Source organism: Pipistrellus hanaki (genome assembly GCF_964339955.1).
Source record: "Pipistrellus hanaki genome assembly, chromosome: 1".
Taxonomy (NCBI): Eukaryota; Metazoa; Chordata; class Mammalia; order Chiroptera; family Vespertilionidae; genus Pipistrellus; species Pipistrellus hanaki.
The window spans coordinates 166,698,858-166,714,449 of record NC_140503.1 but is presented as its reverse complement, the minus strand read 5'-3'; the positions used below and the strand labels follow the sequence as shown (position 1 = coordinate 166,714,449).

The following is a 15,592-nucleotide window of genomic DNA, read 5'->3' as shown; positions in this document are numbered from 1 at the left end:
TGCAGAGGGTCTGGATGATAAAGTTTGTCTAGAGTAGTGGTTCTCAACCTTTCTAATGCCGCGACTCTTTAATACAGGTCCTCATGTTGTCGTGACCCCCAACCGTAAAATTACTTTCGTTGCTACTTCATAACTGTAATTTTGCTACTGTTAATGAATGGTAATGTAAATATCTGTGTTTTCTGATGGTCTTAGGCGACCCTGCTAGCGGGTCACCCACAGGTTGAGAAGTGCTGCTGTAGAGCCTAAGACCATCAGAAAACACAGATATTTACATTACCATTCATCAACAGTAGCAAAATTACAGTTATATGAAGTATCAACAAAAATAATTTTATGGTTGGGAGTCACCACAACATGAGGAACTGTATGAAAGGGTCGCATTAGAAAGGCTGAGAACCACTGGTCTAGAGATTGTTAATTGTTGAAGCTAGATGACAAGTATACAAGGCTACATTCTATTGTTATTCTTTCTTTTCTGTTGAAAATTTCTGTAATAAATGTTTTTAAAGTTATATGATTCTACTATAAGGGTCATAAGTTAGACAATAATTTTCTTTTTATTCCCTTTAAGTCTCTTTGTTTAAGGTTGATCATAAAGCAGGTTTCAGTGAAAAATATTTGCATGTGTTAGATTATAGAGAAAATGAGACATGTGTTATTTTAAGAATTTATTATAATTAGTTATAAGCTCACTAAACTTTCTTTTAAAATATATATATTTTTTTATTTCAGAGAGGAAGGGAGAGGGTGAGAGAAAGAAACATCAATGATGAGAGAGAATCATTGATCAACTGCCTCCTGCACACTCCCCACTAGGGATGGAGCCCACAACCTGGGCATGTGCCCTTGACTGGAATCAAACCTGGGACCCTTCAGTCCGCAGGCTGATGCTCTATCCACTGAGCCAAACCAGCCTGGGCTCACTAAACTTTTTTAATGAATTATATAGAAAATGAAAAATAATAAAAATAAAATAACTTAGATAAATGTTATGTGATCCTGGTGTTTTAGAGATATTTATTTTATCAATACTTTAGGACAATCCTAACAAGAATGTTTTTGAGCTAATAATTCCAAAATGTCCACTTTTAAAGACAATTTGATCCATTGAGACTCTCCCTAATATCTACCTCAATCAAACACAAGGCAAAGGTGATGATGACTTGCAAATTAGCTTCAGCAAATCCAGTGGCTCAGTGGGATACACAACTGATCACCTCTCGACCTTTTGGCTCAGATCAAGGGTAGTATTCATGCTTATTGGTTTAAAAATACACCGCAGGTCATGAATCTATGCCATTTAATTTAATTAATTTTCCTACGACTCTGCCATTCTTTTTACTTTCTTACCCTATTTTCCTTTTCCATTTAAACAAAGCTTACACTTTAAATGTTAAACATTAAAAACATCTCTGTGAGGATGTTTTCACACTTAAAACATACTAGATAAACTAAATGATTTCTTAGGTGAAATTTTCAGGTTTTTATCTCTGAAGTCTTCCCCCCAAAACCCCAACACACACATACACATGAAATTGTTGACCTAAATGATCAACTAAACAAGAAAGAAAGAAAGAAAGAAAGAAAGAAAGAAAGAAAGAAAGAAAGAAAGAAAGAAAGAAAGAAAGAAAGAGGGAGGGAGGGAGGGAGGGAGGGAGGGAGGGAGGGAGGGAGGGAGGGAGGGAGGGAGGGAGGGAGGGAGGGAGGAAGGAAGGAAGGAAGGAAGGAAGGAAGGAAGGAAGGAAGGAAGGAAGGAAGGAAGGAAGGAAGGAAGGAAGAAGAGAGAGAAAGCCAACTTTCTGAAATATAAATTCCCTGTCAGAACGTGAATGAAAAAGTATGGTTACCTTTGCTAAATCGATCACAACTTCAGGGAGCTTGGGATAGCGTCTTTCAAGAGGTTCCATTTCCTTGATTTCAGGCAACCTTACTCCAGCAAAGGCAGGGTTTTTATAAAACAGCTCCTGGTGCCTTGGAATGAGATTACCTGAAGGTGGGGACAGCACACATCTCTGTCATTATACATCATGAGATTAATGGCAGAGACAGGTGATGTGGAGTAGACAAAAGAGTGGGACATGCTTATGGAGTTGGGGCTCTCTCTGCAAAACGAACCGAAGACAGTGCTCTTAATGAAAGTTCATATGCCAGGAAACATACAATGAAGACAGGAAGGAGCATAGGAAAAGGAGAGGCAAAGCATTTTTATAATTTTAAAAAATACATTGTTATTTATTTCAGATAGGAAGGGAGAGGGAGAGAGAAATTGAAACATCAATGTTGAGAATCATTGATCTGCTGCCTTCTGCACCTCCACACTGGGGATGGAGCCCACAACCGGGCCATGTGCCCTGACCAGGACTCGAAACATGACCTCCAGGTTCATAGGTTGATCTCAATCACTGAACCACTCTGGCTGGGCTGTAATTTTTTTTTAAATAATCACCAGCACTTCATTTGTAACACCAAAAAGCATTAAAGTTCTGACTAAAACAATGAAAATATGGTCAGAATCTAATCTAGATAAATCAGTCTTATCATTTAAGAATTTAATATTTGGTCAATTGATTTTATAATTATGTTCAGGTCTGATTTTAACACTTTTATCTTTTTTTTATCAACTTCATTACCATCTGAGCATAAAATATATATGAAACCATTATACTGTTTGTTGAATTTCTAATCTGGAAACTTAAAACCCAATAGTTAAATAGAACCCAAGTATTTTACTATTTTTTTATTTTCCAAGTTCTATCTCCCAACAATGAAGTTGATATTTCAACAAATGTGAGAATAATGTGATAATCTAGCTTTGACACTCCATCTAAAGCACTAACAACAAAAGTCACATCTGCAATAAGATTAAACTACCTTGGAAGTCTCTGTGTCTCTGAATTTGAAGGTGGGGATGAGGGTATAGTCATATTACACCAAATGCTTATTGATCCATAGGTAATAAGCAATCATTTGCATCCTTTCTGTGTGTGACTGACTGAATTAGAAAGTGCAAAAATATATATATAACCTTTGCTCTTTAGGGGGAAGTGGGGCAGTAGGTGGAGTGAAAGCGTGATTAAGACCGTAGGTCACACAGACCAAGGCCAGGCTGACAATGAATGAATATATACATACATATATGAAAATTTCCTATTTGCTTCCTACCTTGTAAAATTAATACAAACAAACAAACAAGCATAGGAGAAAGCCTCTAGAATTGAAAGTGTAGATGTACAATCTTACCTAAACACGTCATAATATGATAGAGCTGATCAATATCAGAATCTCCAGGAAAGAGAGGTTCCCCCATGAGCATTTCAGTTACCAGACAACCGATGGCCCATATATCAACAGCTCTGAAAGAAAAGCAGTGTGGTGTAAAATTTGGCCTCCTTATATGTTTACTGTGACTTGAATCTGCTCTGCATATTACTACTAAATATTCTAGGTATTGAGAAAAGTAGTAGCAAGCTTTAAATCACCTATAAACTTAAAGTACTAATTCCTAATTTTATGTAAGTCAGATTTCCAGAAAGTTTGATCATGTGACATAGAGGGAAAAAAGGCTTCTAAAAAGTCGTAATAGTTATGTGTCCTTTATTATGAAGATAAGTCTTTTGGGTTTTCACTTAGAAGCTGTTCACTCTTTGTTTACACATAATTCTAACAAGTTAGTCAGTCTATCCCACCATACACTGAAAACTACCAGAAGGAGGTGGTCGTTAAGGACACATACAGTAACAAGAAGGAGAACTGAAAGCTAACAGAGAAAAACAAGAAAAACTGTCTTTAAAATCAGTTATAAGAACTTAAAGAATATCCTGGCATTATTAGCATAAGGACAACTACCTTGAAATTTCTTAAGGTCATAGCTATATTATAAAATGATATAAAGGTTACAGTATGACAGTAAAAGAAGAACTTAAAGTAATCAAGAAAACATTAAATGGTGTATACTCAGAAAACAGAAATTGTAGAAAATATTTTTTAATGATTTCTATAAAAGCAGTAAAAGTTACAATCCCATCTTCTTTGAAAAATTCATTTATGGAAACAATTATATTTTAAAAACATTTCACCAAATTGTTTTTACCCTGAGCCTTGTCCACTCATCTCATTCCAATAGTTTCAGACTTATCCAATCCATGTTACCTCTCTTTATAAGTGAAATATAGTATACCTATTTCTGGACCACTATAAGAAAACAGACTACTTGCTCACCTTGATTTCCCTACCTTTAAAATATTAGTATACACACCCCAAATTGTTTCACAAGAATGCTTAAAGGGGAAGCACCAAAAATTACAAATCAGTTTGTAAAGTTCTCTAAGTTCAAAACTTCCCTCCAGCGTTAGAGGAATCTTTTTTATATTAGAAAGATAGTAGCACCCCCCACATCACCACCACCACGATGTCTTACTTGCCATACTTCACATCACCAACCAATAGCTCTGGGGCTCTGTACCAGCGGGTGGCCACATAATCAGTATAAACCTCCCCAGGAGCTGCCAATGTCCGTGCAAATCCAAAATCACATAACTTGACAACACCAGACTGGGAGACTAATATATTCTCTGGCTTGATATCTCTGTGTATGATCTAAAACAAAACAAACAAACAAGCAAACAAAAAACAAAAAAAAACAAACACAGAGAATGACATATATTGGCACATAAAGGTAAATAAGTTAATTATGTTTTTAGTGCCTGCCATGTGCAGGGCACTGTTTTTGTCCCTATAATGAATAGAAATAAAAGCATATGAAATTCTTCCTGGCTTTAAAGAACCTGAAATCTAGTTGGGAAAGAAATAAAAATAAATACATTAACATTTTATGTAAATAATCAAAGATATTACATATTCCAAATCAATTGTTCTGTTACTCATTGCTCTCAAAATTAAGAGAGTAAAGCTGTAATTGAAGACGGTAATCAAGGAAAAATGTTATGAAAGGGATGGGCTCTAAGGTAAGTCTTTAATCTAAGAATGACCTCAATAAATGTGGAAATGAAAGGGCACTCCAAGTGAAGGTAACAAAGAGAACAAAAAAATGAAGAGAAAAAGATCAGTAGACTAGAGACATGTTGCTTCTACAGGACAGGTTATATACTAGAGAGAAAGGATGTCTCAACTGCCAGCCTGAGGGTCTGAGCTCCTGTGAAGACCATGGGAACCCATGGAAGTAGTATGACCATTAAGATGTTTAAAGATTTGGGCCATAAACAAGCTAAGTCAGAGAGAGGAACTAGAGGCAGGGAAAAGAGCAGTGGGACAACTACGAGGCAATAAGGGCCTAAACTAGATTGGTGCTTGGAGGAATGGAAAGGAGGAGACATAGTTTATAAATATTTTGAATCAAGCATCAATAGAGCTTAGGAAGTAGTCACAGATATTTTATTTAAACCCAGAAGTCTAAAAGAATGGTGGTTTTATTGACAAAAATTAAAAAGCTTAGAAAAAGTTAATTTTGATGGAATAATTAGTAGTTTACTTTTAACTATAGGGACCTTTATGAGGATTGCTGAGCACCCAAATGGAGGCATTATTCAGGCAATTAGAAATGTAAAGAAGGTCGCCAGGCTAGTGTGGCTCAGTAGCTGAGCATCAACTCATGAACCAGGAGGTCAGGGTTCGATTCCTAGTCAGGGCACATGCCCAAGTTGTGGGCTTGATCCCCCATAGGGAGCATGCAGAAGGCAGCTGATCAGTGATTCTCTCTCATCATTGATGTTTCTCTCTCTCCCCTCTCCCTTCCTTTCTCTGAAATCAATAACAATGTTTGTTTTTGTTTGTTTGTTTGTTTGTTTTTAGAAAGGATTCTTTTTCTTTTTTAATATTTTTTTATTGATTTTTTCACAGAGAGGAAGAGAGAGGGATAGAGAGTTAGAAACATCGATGAGAAAGAATCATTGATCAGCTGCCTCTTGCACACCCCCCGCTGGGGATGTGCCCGCAACCAAGGTACATGCCCTTGACTGGAATTGAACCCGGGACCTTTCAGTCCGCAGGCCGATGCTCTATTCGCTGAGCCAAACTGGTCCCAGCTAAAAATATCTATGTTTTAAAAAAAGAAATATAAAGAGGGTCAACAAGATCAGTGGTTAAGATTTGTAAAGGAGAAAATATCAATACTGGGAGACAATACTAAAAATTCTATAACTAGGCAAAACAAAATATTAGACCTAATTCTCTAATACAAGTAAACTGTATTTTGAAAAAATATTATATATTAAATATTACATATTTATATATATTTAATATATATTATATTTAATATATATATATATTAAACTCTTTCAGGGGACCAGCATCTTAAATGGCAATATGCCATTACTGAGCAGTTTGCAGAGGCTACCAACTGCTATTACATCCATGCAAGCTCACAGGGCCACATCTACCATTAGCATCTATTATTTTTATAATCACACACAAAAAAAATGTCATTAAAAATATTTTGTAAAAATGAATGAATAATGTGTTGAATTATTCATTTTGTACTTTGTGCCATTTTACTTGGCGGTACTCTTATTGATGCTCAAAGGATATAAAATTATTGTGATAGACTACAGCTAAGCGCAGGGATTTAAAAACATATGTTTATTGTTGAAAATGTTACATATGTCCCCCTTTTTCCCTATTGACATCTTCTAGCCCACCCTCACCCCTCACCCCAGGCCTTTACCACACTGTCTGTGTCCGTGGGTTATGCATACAAGTTCTTTCGTTGATCTCTTCCCACCCACCCATCCACCCCTGCCTTCTCTCTGAGGTTAAACAATTTGTTCCATGAAGAGCAGGGATTTTTATACTTCACAACTCGGCAAAGAATTTGAACTAACATATACATGGATCCTTGGTGAGTGCATTTGTCAAAACTCATACATTAGAATTTGTGCATTTCACTCAGTAAATGTCACCTCTAACAAAAGCAAAAAAATATTAAACTCTAGTTAATATACATAGCCTAAGTATTTAGAGTTGAAGTGTACTGATATCTGTAACTTACTTACAAATACATAAATAAGGCATTAATAAATATATAAATAAATACACCATAAAGAAAATATGGAAAAACATTAACAAGTATAGAATCTAGGTGGTAGATTATATGGGAATTCATGGCACACTCTTTATTTTTCAGTATGGTATGGCCCCAACTTTTCATAATAAGATGGTGGGGAAAAGAATACATGTATTGTGGCACATGAAAATTGGCAATATCCAAGTAACAGTTCATTTCTATGACTTTATTGGTCCAAACTTTAAACAAGTATCTCATTAAATGAAATGACTGCTGCCAGGAGAGTCAATAATTGGCAAAATAATTATTTAAACTAAATACTTACATTGTGACTATGACAAAATCCAATTCCATTAATAATCTGAAACAAATACTTTTGAACCACCTGGTAGTCTAGTCCATTTGGAAAGAGTTCCAAGTCATCAAGAATGGTATGGTCAACAAACTCAAAGACTAGGTACCATCGTTTTTTTTTCTTACACACCTCCAACAGATTCACCAGATTTTCATGCCTCAGTTGCTGTTATAAAAAAATGCAAAATAGTTTTTACAGCATCAAATGATTAACAATTAGTGACAATCCAAAATAGGTCTTACCATAAGAAAGACAGCAATAAAATGCATGAACAATATAAATTGTAAATGTATATTCTGGTTTTTAAATTCTAGTTAAAAGACCACATTACTCTGTTGTCCTCTCAGAGAACACAATAAAACCAATTAAAAAAAGAAATGTAGCTTTATTTCTGATGGAACTACCGTGTTTCCCCAAAAATAAAACATCCTTTGAAAATAAGACCTACTTACAAGTTTCCTTCTGAGTGAAATATAAGGCATCCCCCTGAAAATAAGGTCCCCCCTAGACTCCATTCCCTCCACTGCTTACGAAAGTGCACATGATTCCTGTATTTTGGCAATTCATTTGGATGGCATTAAAATCCCACCTTTAATCATTTCTAAGAGCAAGAAGGAAAAGATTAAACGTGTTTTGGGTATTTTTATTCTAGAAACTGAAAAAGCCTGGGCCACACAAGCAGTTATAAGGAAGTGGGTGGATTTAATGCTGCCGCTTGTTATGTGAGGGAGCCAAAAAGGTCTGCTAGTCTGGGATGCAGCCAGCACTCACCACGCTAAAGACATGAAGACATTCTTCACGAAAGAAAAATAGATCAGATAATGATTCCCGCAGGAATGACTATCTCCAGACTCTTGATATTGCAATAAACAAGCCATTCAAAGACAATTTGCACATGGAAATTCATGACTACATTGAAAATAGAATGGAGAGAAATCAGTGTGGAAACTTTGTGAAACCTAAACTGCAAGAAGTTGTGACTTGGGTGAAGAATTCATGGAAGAAAATCACTGTCAGTTGCATTGCAAATGCCCTGCGAGCAGGCTACCTTGACAAGAAGTACTCATTTAAAGACAGTGCTATTGCTAAACATGAGAGATTTGGTCCACTGATTCTGAAAGAATTGGAGTCACAAGAAATTCATCAGGAAATTCAGGAATTAGATTGTTATGATGATGTTCCAGAAGATGATGATATGATTGTCATTGAATAAATGAGTAAATTCTTGATACTGTAGGATTCACAGTTTGTCTGGTTTGTGTTGACAACTACCGTACTACCGTACCATATGCAGGTAATAAATTTCCTTTATTTTCATTTAACAATAAATGTGTACCATATTCTTCTTCATGGAAAAATAAGACATCCCCTGAAAATAAGACCTAGCGCATCTTTGGGAGCAAAAATTAATATAAGACACTGTCTTATTTTCGGGGAAACAGGGTAATAGGATCTATGACCCCTACCCACAACAAATGAGGTGAAACTGCCAAATGCAATCAAGGTCAAACAGGAGTGTAGGAAGATACAAGAGATTATCTCTGGCCACAAAGCTGGCAGGGTAGAGTTCTCCAAAGTAGGTGACACACCCTGAAAAGGAAAAACGACAACAAAAAACAACCCAAAACCTTCTTAGATATAACGGGAACAAGGTTGCAGAAAATCAAACTAAATTATGCTGATTGTAATCAAGACAATTGTGACCTGAGTAGAAAAGGAAGACAGTAGTGACTAGAGAAGGTATAAGGGTGGAAGTAGAAGGGTGTGGGGGGTGTGAGTGGAGGGATGAGAGAGGGCCTTCTGGGGTTATTTTCATGTTCTCTTACTTGATTTAGATGGTGGTTACATGGTTTTGTTCAGTTATTTAAATCCATAGAGATATATTTTTATGATATGTGTACTTTTCTATATGTCAATAAAAAGTTGAAAGAAAAAAAACTTTTTTAAGTTTATTTTATGTCTGGATCTTTTTTTTAGAGAGAGAGAGGTGGGGGGGGGAAAGCAACAAGCACTTTTTAAGTCATGTTTATGTTCATGACATAAATGAATGTACATATGTAATCATTTCATTTGTTTATTGCCAAAAACATATACTTTAAACCTTGTAATATATGAAACAAATATAACAGTAATTTCCCCCAAAATGTGTTTACTCACCTTTAGTAACTTGATTTCTCGCATAGCAATTTTTTTAACCATTTTGTCATCATCACTTTCTAAGAACTTTTTAATGGCTACAATTCTTCCAGTATCTTTATTCCTGCACTTCATCACCATTCCATAGCTCCCTTCTCCAACCAATCCTAGGTTCTCATATTTATCCATTTTAATTCAAAACCAGAAGGATTTTTCTTGCTGTAAAAAACAAAATATAGTTAATAATGTTGAATGTATTAATTTTCTCCACACTCGCAGCAAAGTAATTCTTCCCAACCTGTTTTCCATATTAGAGCAGTCATTGTGTTGTTGGTTCTCCTTGCTGACTCACAATTTCTTATTGTTTCCAATTTTGTTGCTTTCAAAATATTTATATACATTTCATAATAGACAACACAAATATAACTGAAGCCATTAACTTTAAATTTAAATTACTAGATGTCATGTTGATAAAATTCAACATATTTTTAATTTGGATAAACAACTAGAACTACATACAAAACAATTACAGCTCACTTTATTTTTAAATATATTTTATTTATTATTTTACATAGAGAAAAGGAGATGGATAGAGAGTTAGAAACACTGATAAGAGAGAAATATTGATCAGCTGCCTCCTGCACACCCCCTACTGGGGATGTGCCCCAACCAAGGTACATGCCCTTGACTGGAATTGAACCTGGGACCCTTCCAGTTAGGGCTATAGCTCACTTAAGAAAAATATGATTCCTTTTCACACAAAGGTAAAAAAGTCGCAACTAAATTTGGTTTTAGTGAAAATCATGTTAATTTTTTTGTATCAGGATTAAAAGATCAAAGAGGAAAATTTTTATATACTCTCTACTCAATGAGGAAGAATATTTGTTCACAAAATGGTCATTTACCAAATGAGTACTAAGAACCTTTGATAAGCTATTTTTCTTTATTTATCTTACTATAGTAATTAAGTTCCTATATTTAACTTACAAAATAACAGCAATGACATCACAGTATGTAGGCAGATTTTAGAAATTAAATATTAGTAGTACCAAATAGAGTATTTCAAAAATCCTTTTAATGATTACTCACTATGAGAATAATCATTTCAGTTTTGTGTTTATAATTCTTTTCTTTTTAAATACATTTTTTATTGATTTCAGAAAGGAAGAGGGAGAGAGAGATAGAAACATCAATGATGAGAGAGAATCACTGATTGGCTGCCTCCTGCACACCCCCACATTGGGGATGGAGCCTGCAACCCAGGCATTTGCCCTAACCAGGAATCAAACTGTGACCTCCTAGTTCGTTGGTCCATGCTCAATCACTGAGCCACACCAGCCAGGCTATGTTTATAATTCTTTTCTACTCCCAATTACTTGTCATTTTCTGGATAAAGGCAACCCTAATAAAACCTTCCTTATTTTACTAAATGATTGATGAAGGTCCAGCAATCAGTCCACTACATAGTGTGGTACAGAAAAAAACCTTTCAGTCCAAATACAGATAGATTTTAATTCATACATTTTATTGCAAATTTCAAACTTTATTTTTAAATCTGGTGTTGAAATTAAATTCTAGAACAAAAAAAAAATCATCTTAATCCCATTACGTTTCTAAAAGTTTAAGGAGGAAAAAATACCTTTAAGTAAGCTTATATTTAAATGATGATTCATGGTTAAATTTTTTAACCTGACAATATAAAAATACTCATTCATAAAAGAAGGGGGGAAATATTACCACCCATTGCATTATGGCAATCTGAAACTAATTTACCCGATTGTGAGGTGTGATGCTTTTCCTCGCTTCCTGATTGGTACGCTGATGATAAAGACAATACAAATACCCTCTCCTTAACAAACTATGATCATCCAATGAATATATTTTTAGCATTTTACATATGATAATTTATATAGGTTCTATTATATATACATGGAAAACCAGAAGATTGGCCTGGGGGTGAAGGGTGAATGAAAATAAATTCACATCAACTGCAACTCACATTATTTCATTATTTTACTACCAGCTTTGATAATATTATAAACTGTTTACACAGCAGTGTCCCAACACGAACTTCCCATACTTTTGCCATTTTAACTTCCATGTAATGTCTATCCACTATTTTCAAATAAAAAAGCCTGTGTTTGAAGAAAAAAAAATATCTCAACGTTATTTTCTCTCACCTTTTTAAGTAATTTTTCCTTCCACTAAGACAGTATGCTTTTACCAAGGACTAGACTGTAGGTTTGATCATGTCAAGGACAAAAAAAAAACAGATGGAATCTATAACTTGCATCACTTAAAAATATTTCGCAGATAGTCTTCCCAATATTTGAAAAAGCAAATTAAAATAACCTTCAGCAGACCTAAGATAATAATAAGCTCATAATAAGCTCACACTGTGCAAGCTGACTACTCCAAATGTATTCTTGCAGCCAATTGCACATTTGGTCACAGCACATTGAACACACCCATATTTTTTTTTTTTTCAAGTGGCACTGCCTGCACATACCTCCAAGGTATCACAGCTTCTAAAGCCTCTTGTTTCCTGAAACAGTTACCCATAAACTATAACTTTCCATGCCTTCTACCCCCGCAGGGAAGGGTCATAAAAACGAAGCCTGCCCGACTGGCCATGTGGTATTTCTGGACATGTGCCATGTACGAGTATCTAGCTCCAATACCAACAAGTTAGATACAAAATAATGCTCATTTATCTTGTTTAAGAGATTGAAATCTATTGTACATCCAGAGTGAGATTAACAGAAGCCTTGAAAAGTCTTATACTTACTGCTCCTTTAATATCCTTTTCACGTGGAAAAAGACCCAAAGGTTTTCAACTTGGAAACCAATTTGAGGTGAAATTCATCTCTCTCTCCTCTCTCTTTCCCGCGGGTCTAAAAAAAAAAAAAACGCTGACTAGCAAACTAGCAGCCTCTGGGCTGTTACGATTCCTTGTGAGGACACAGTCAGGGCCCGGGGGAAGCTGAGACCGGCCGAGCGGCCGCGGCCCGCCCCAAGCTCCCGCCCAGGAGGACCGCTGCCCGCATGCTGTCGTCGTCGTCAAGGCAACGACCTCACTCTGGCCCCCACCATAGGCACAAAGTCTCCCGGGAGCGGCACGGCTCGGGTCAGACTGCGTCCGCGGCACCACCGACACCTGCCGAGGAGGCCGGGGCCGAGGCCGGCGGCGGGGGACGGGCCGGGCGGGCGGGCGGGAGGGCGCGGTCTCCCCCGCTCGGAAGGCGCCCGGGCTCCGGGCTCGGGAACCAGCGCGGCGCTAGGCAGCCCTGGGCGAAGGCGTTGGCCACCCAGCTGCAAGGGGGCGGGCCCTCACCACCCCGGGTCCGGATTGGCTGGTCCCTGTTGTCATGAGCTCTGATTGGCTCAGGGCCAACCACCCTTCTCCTTCACCTGGGGCTCCGCCCGCCCGGGGTCCGCTCGCTCGCGGCCGGGCGGCGTGGGTGCCGGCATCTGGACGCACCTGCCATTAAGGATGGAGACACCTTGCTGCCTTCGCGGGAGACCTATCCCCGCACAGATACGGGCAAGAGGCGACTCTGGTGTTCGTGGGGAGGGTAGATGGGGCGGCGGTGTGTAGGACTGGGAGAACGTGGAAGAGGGAGATCATGCAAAGAGCTGGATAAAGTGTCTCCCCCTCCCGCAGCTTCCCCGCTGGGGCGGGGAGCGGGCCCACGGCGCCCACGCCCGGGAAGATTCGGGGTGAGAGGTGGGGCCAGGCTGGGCCCAATGGGAGATGAGGGTGCCAGCCTGGGAGGTGATGATTAATAGGGGAGGCAAGGGAAAAGTAGGCAGGTGACAACAGAACTTAGGAGGGACCTTGATGGGGTAGCCTGGGCATGGAAAGTGAGGGGAATGGACATATGACATGAATGAAATGAAAGGACAAAGGGTGGGAAGGCGGGAGAACACAGTATTGGTGTGTGGCAGCCAAAGTGGGTGCAGTTGGGAGGGTGGGGTCTTTAAGGCACAGACCAACTCAATTCATACATAACCAGGCAAGACTGGTAGATCTGAATCTTGCACATGCTTAAGACACAGAAGAAACAGGGTTTAGGGGTTTAGGCCATCCCTCTGCAGTAAGGACGCTTTCAGCACCCAGTTATTTTCACGTTAAATCTTGAAAACTAAACATTTTATAATCATATTTGATCTCTATCTTGATTCAGTTAAATGTGTTCTGGTTAGTAGATATTTATACTCAGTCAATATTACAGTAATTCCTTTTGTATGCTAAGAAATAAACATTCTGGTTTATAAATAATCCTTTGAGAAGTTTGGATAGCATGAATTAATGTTTCAGTGCTTGACCACTTTGGTCAAAAGGCTTAAAAACTAGTTCCTGAATCTGTAATATTAAGGACAAGACCTGGGGCCTAGGTATGAAAATAATGTAAGTATTTGGTCAATCCAGGATATAAGTTTTTTAAAATATATATTTTATTGATTTTTACAGAGAGGAAGGCAGAGGGATAGTTAGAAACATCAATCAGCTGCTTCCTGCACATCCCTCAATGTGTCCGCAACCAAGGTACATACCCTTGACCAGAATCGAACCTGGGACCTTTCAGTCTGCAAGCCGATGCTCTATCCACTGAGCCAAACCGGTTTCAGCAGGATATAAGTCTTAATATAGCAATTAGCTCCTTCCTTTGCTGTGACCAAGTTGAAGGGAGCCATGCCCAATGTTGTTACCTCAGGCTATAACAGAATCTGTGAACTTCTTTTATGAGGGGCAGATCACCTTTTATAAAATGGCAAATCCAGGTTTGGGGGGGCCTGAAACTTGAAAAGAATGCAAAAATATTTTTTTAAAAATATATATTTTATTGATTTTGTTCAGAGAGGAAGGGAGAGAGATAGAGAGCTAGAAACATCGATGAGAGAGAGTCATCGACCAGCTGCCTCTTGCACACCCCCTACTGGGGATATGCCCGCAACCAAGGTACATGCCCTTGACCAGAATCGAACCCGGGTCCCTTCAGTCCCCAAGCCGACGCTCTATCTATTGAGCCAAACCGGTTTCGGCAGAATGCAAAAATATTTTTGCTTTTGCAACTTTACAAAAATATTCAACAACAAACATTTTAAAGGCTCCTTTAAGCAAGAGACCCTGAAGCTTTAACCCCACAGGCAATAAAAAGTATAACTAAAAATACTGGATTTGGTGAATAGGTAACACTTGCGAAAACAAAATTTAAACAAGAATTGAGTTTAAAGCCAACTGCAAAGGAGAGAGGGCATTTAGGAATTACACATCCTAGGTAAAGTCATTTACATGTTTATGGAAGAGGAGGTAGCATTATAAGGTGCAAGTTTAATTTAAAAATCACAGGGAAATCTTTGTGGTGAAGACCAATAAAGAGAGAGGCTTTAAAGAGTGAAGAAAATGAATAATTGGTTTTTAAAAAGCACAATTAAAGACAGGCAGTGAAGAGAAAGTAATTAAGTGTGAAAAGGGCTTAGCCTTGAAGAGGTTTTGAAAAAAAGGGTTTAAAGAAAAACTGAGAAAAGTGTTGGACTGACAAGCAAATAACATGATTCTCTCCCACTCCCACTCTGCTGTAGTTTCCCAATTATCATTTTTGTGTGTTTGCTTGAAAAAGTTGTAGCTGGAGGTGTGTGAGGGAGAAAACAGTATGGGAGTGCATGAGGAGAGCTTGAGAGATATGTTAAAGAATTAAAGGTCAGAAGAGACTAAGGATCATATGACCCAGTAGTTCCACTCCTAGGTATATACTGAAGAAAAATGAAAAACTTAGTCATACAAAAACTTGTACATGAATGTTCATAGCAGCATTGATATTCATAATAGAAAAAAAAGTGAAACTCAAATGTCCATCAACTGATGAATGGATAAATTATTATATCCATACAATGGAATACTATTCAGCCATAAAAAGGAATGAAGTACTGATACATGCTACATGAATAAATCTTAAACATTATGCTAAGTGGAAGAAGCCAGACATAGAAAGCCACATATTATACCATTCCATTTATATAAAGTGTGCAGGACAGGCAAATCCGTGGAAAAAGAAAGTAGATTACTGGTTACCAGG

The 15,592-nt window shown here is 37.6% G+C and overlaps 1 protein-coding gene across 3 annotated transcripts in view; it reads right to left on the bottom strand.

Annotated features, from left to right (window-relative positions):
• Positions 1-12,593, bottom strand: part of CDKL2 (cyclin dependent kinase like 2) — a 32,381-nt gene extending 19,788 nt beyond the window's left edge. For all 3 annotated transcript variants that reach the window (XM_084895684.1, XM_084895683.1, XM_084895685.1), the window contains exons 1-6: positions 12,301-12,593; positions 9,534-9,731; positions 7,347-7,541; positions 4,421-4,599; positions 3,244-3,356; positions 1,851-1,990 (exon numbers count right to left, since the gene is read on the bottom strand). In XM_084895684.1, coding sequence (XP_084751810.1) covers positions 1,851-1,990; positions 3,244-3,356; positions 4,421-4,599; positions 7,347-7,541; positions 9,534-9,701 — 795 coding nt within the window. In that variant the 5' untranslated portion in view covers positions 9,702-9,731; positions 12,301-12,593. The remainder of the gene's footprint in view (positions 1-1,850; positions 1,991-3,243; positions 3,357-4,420; positions 4,600-7,346; positions 7,542-9,533; positions 9,732-12,300) is intronic.
• Positions 12,594-15,592: the final 2,999 nt, after the last annotated feature.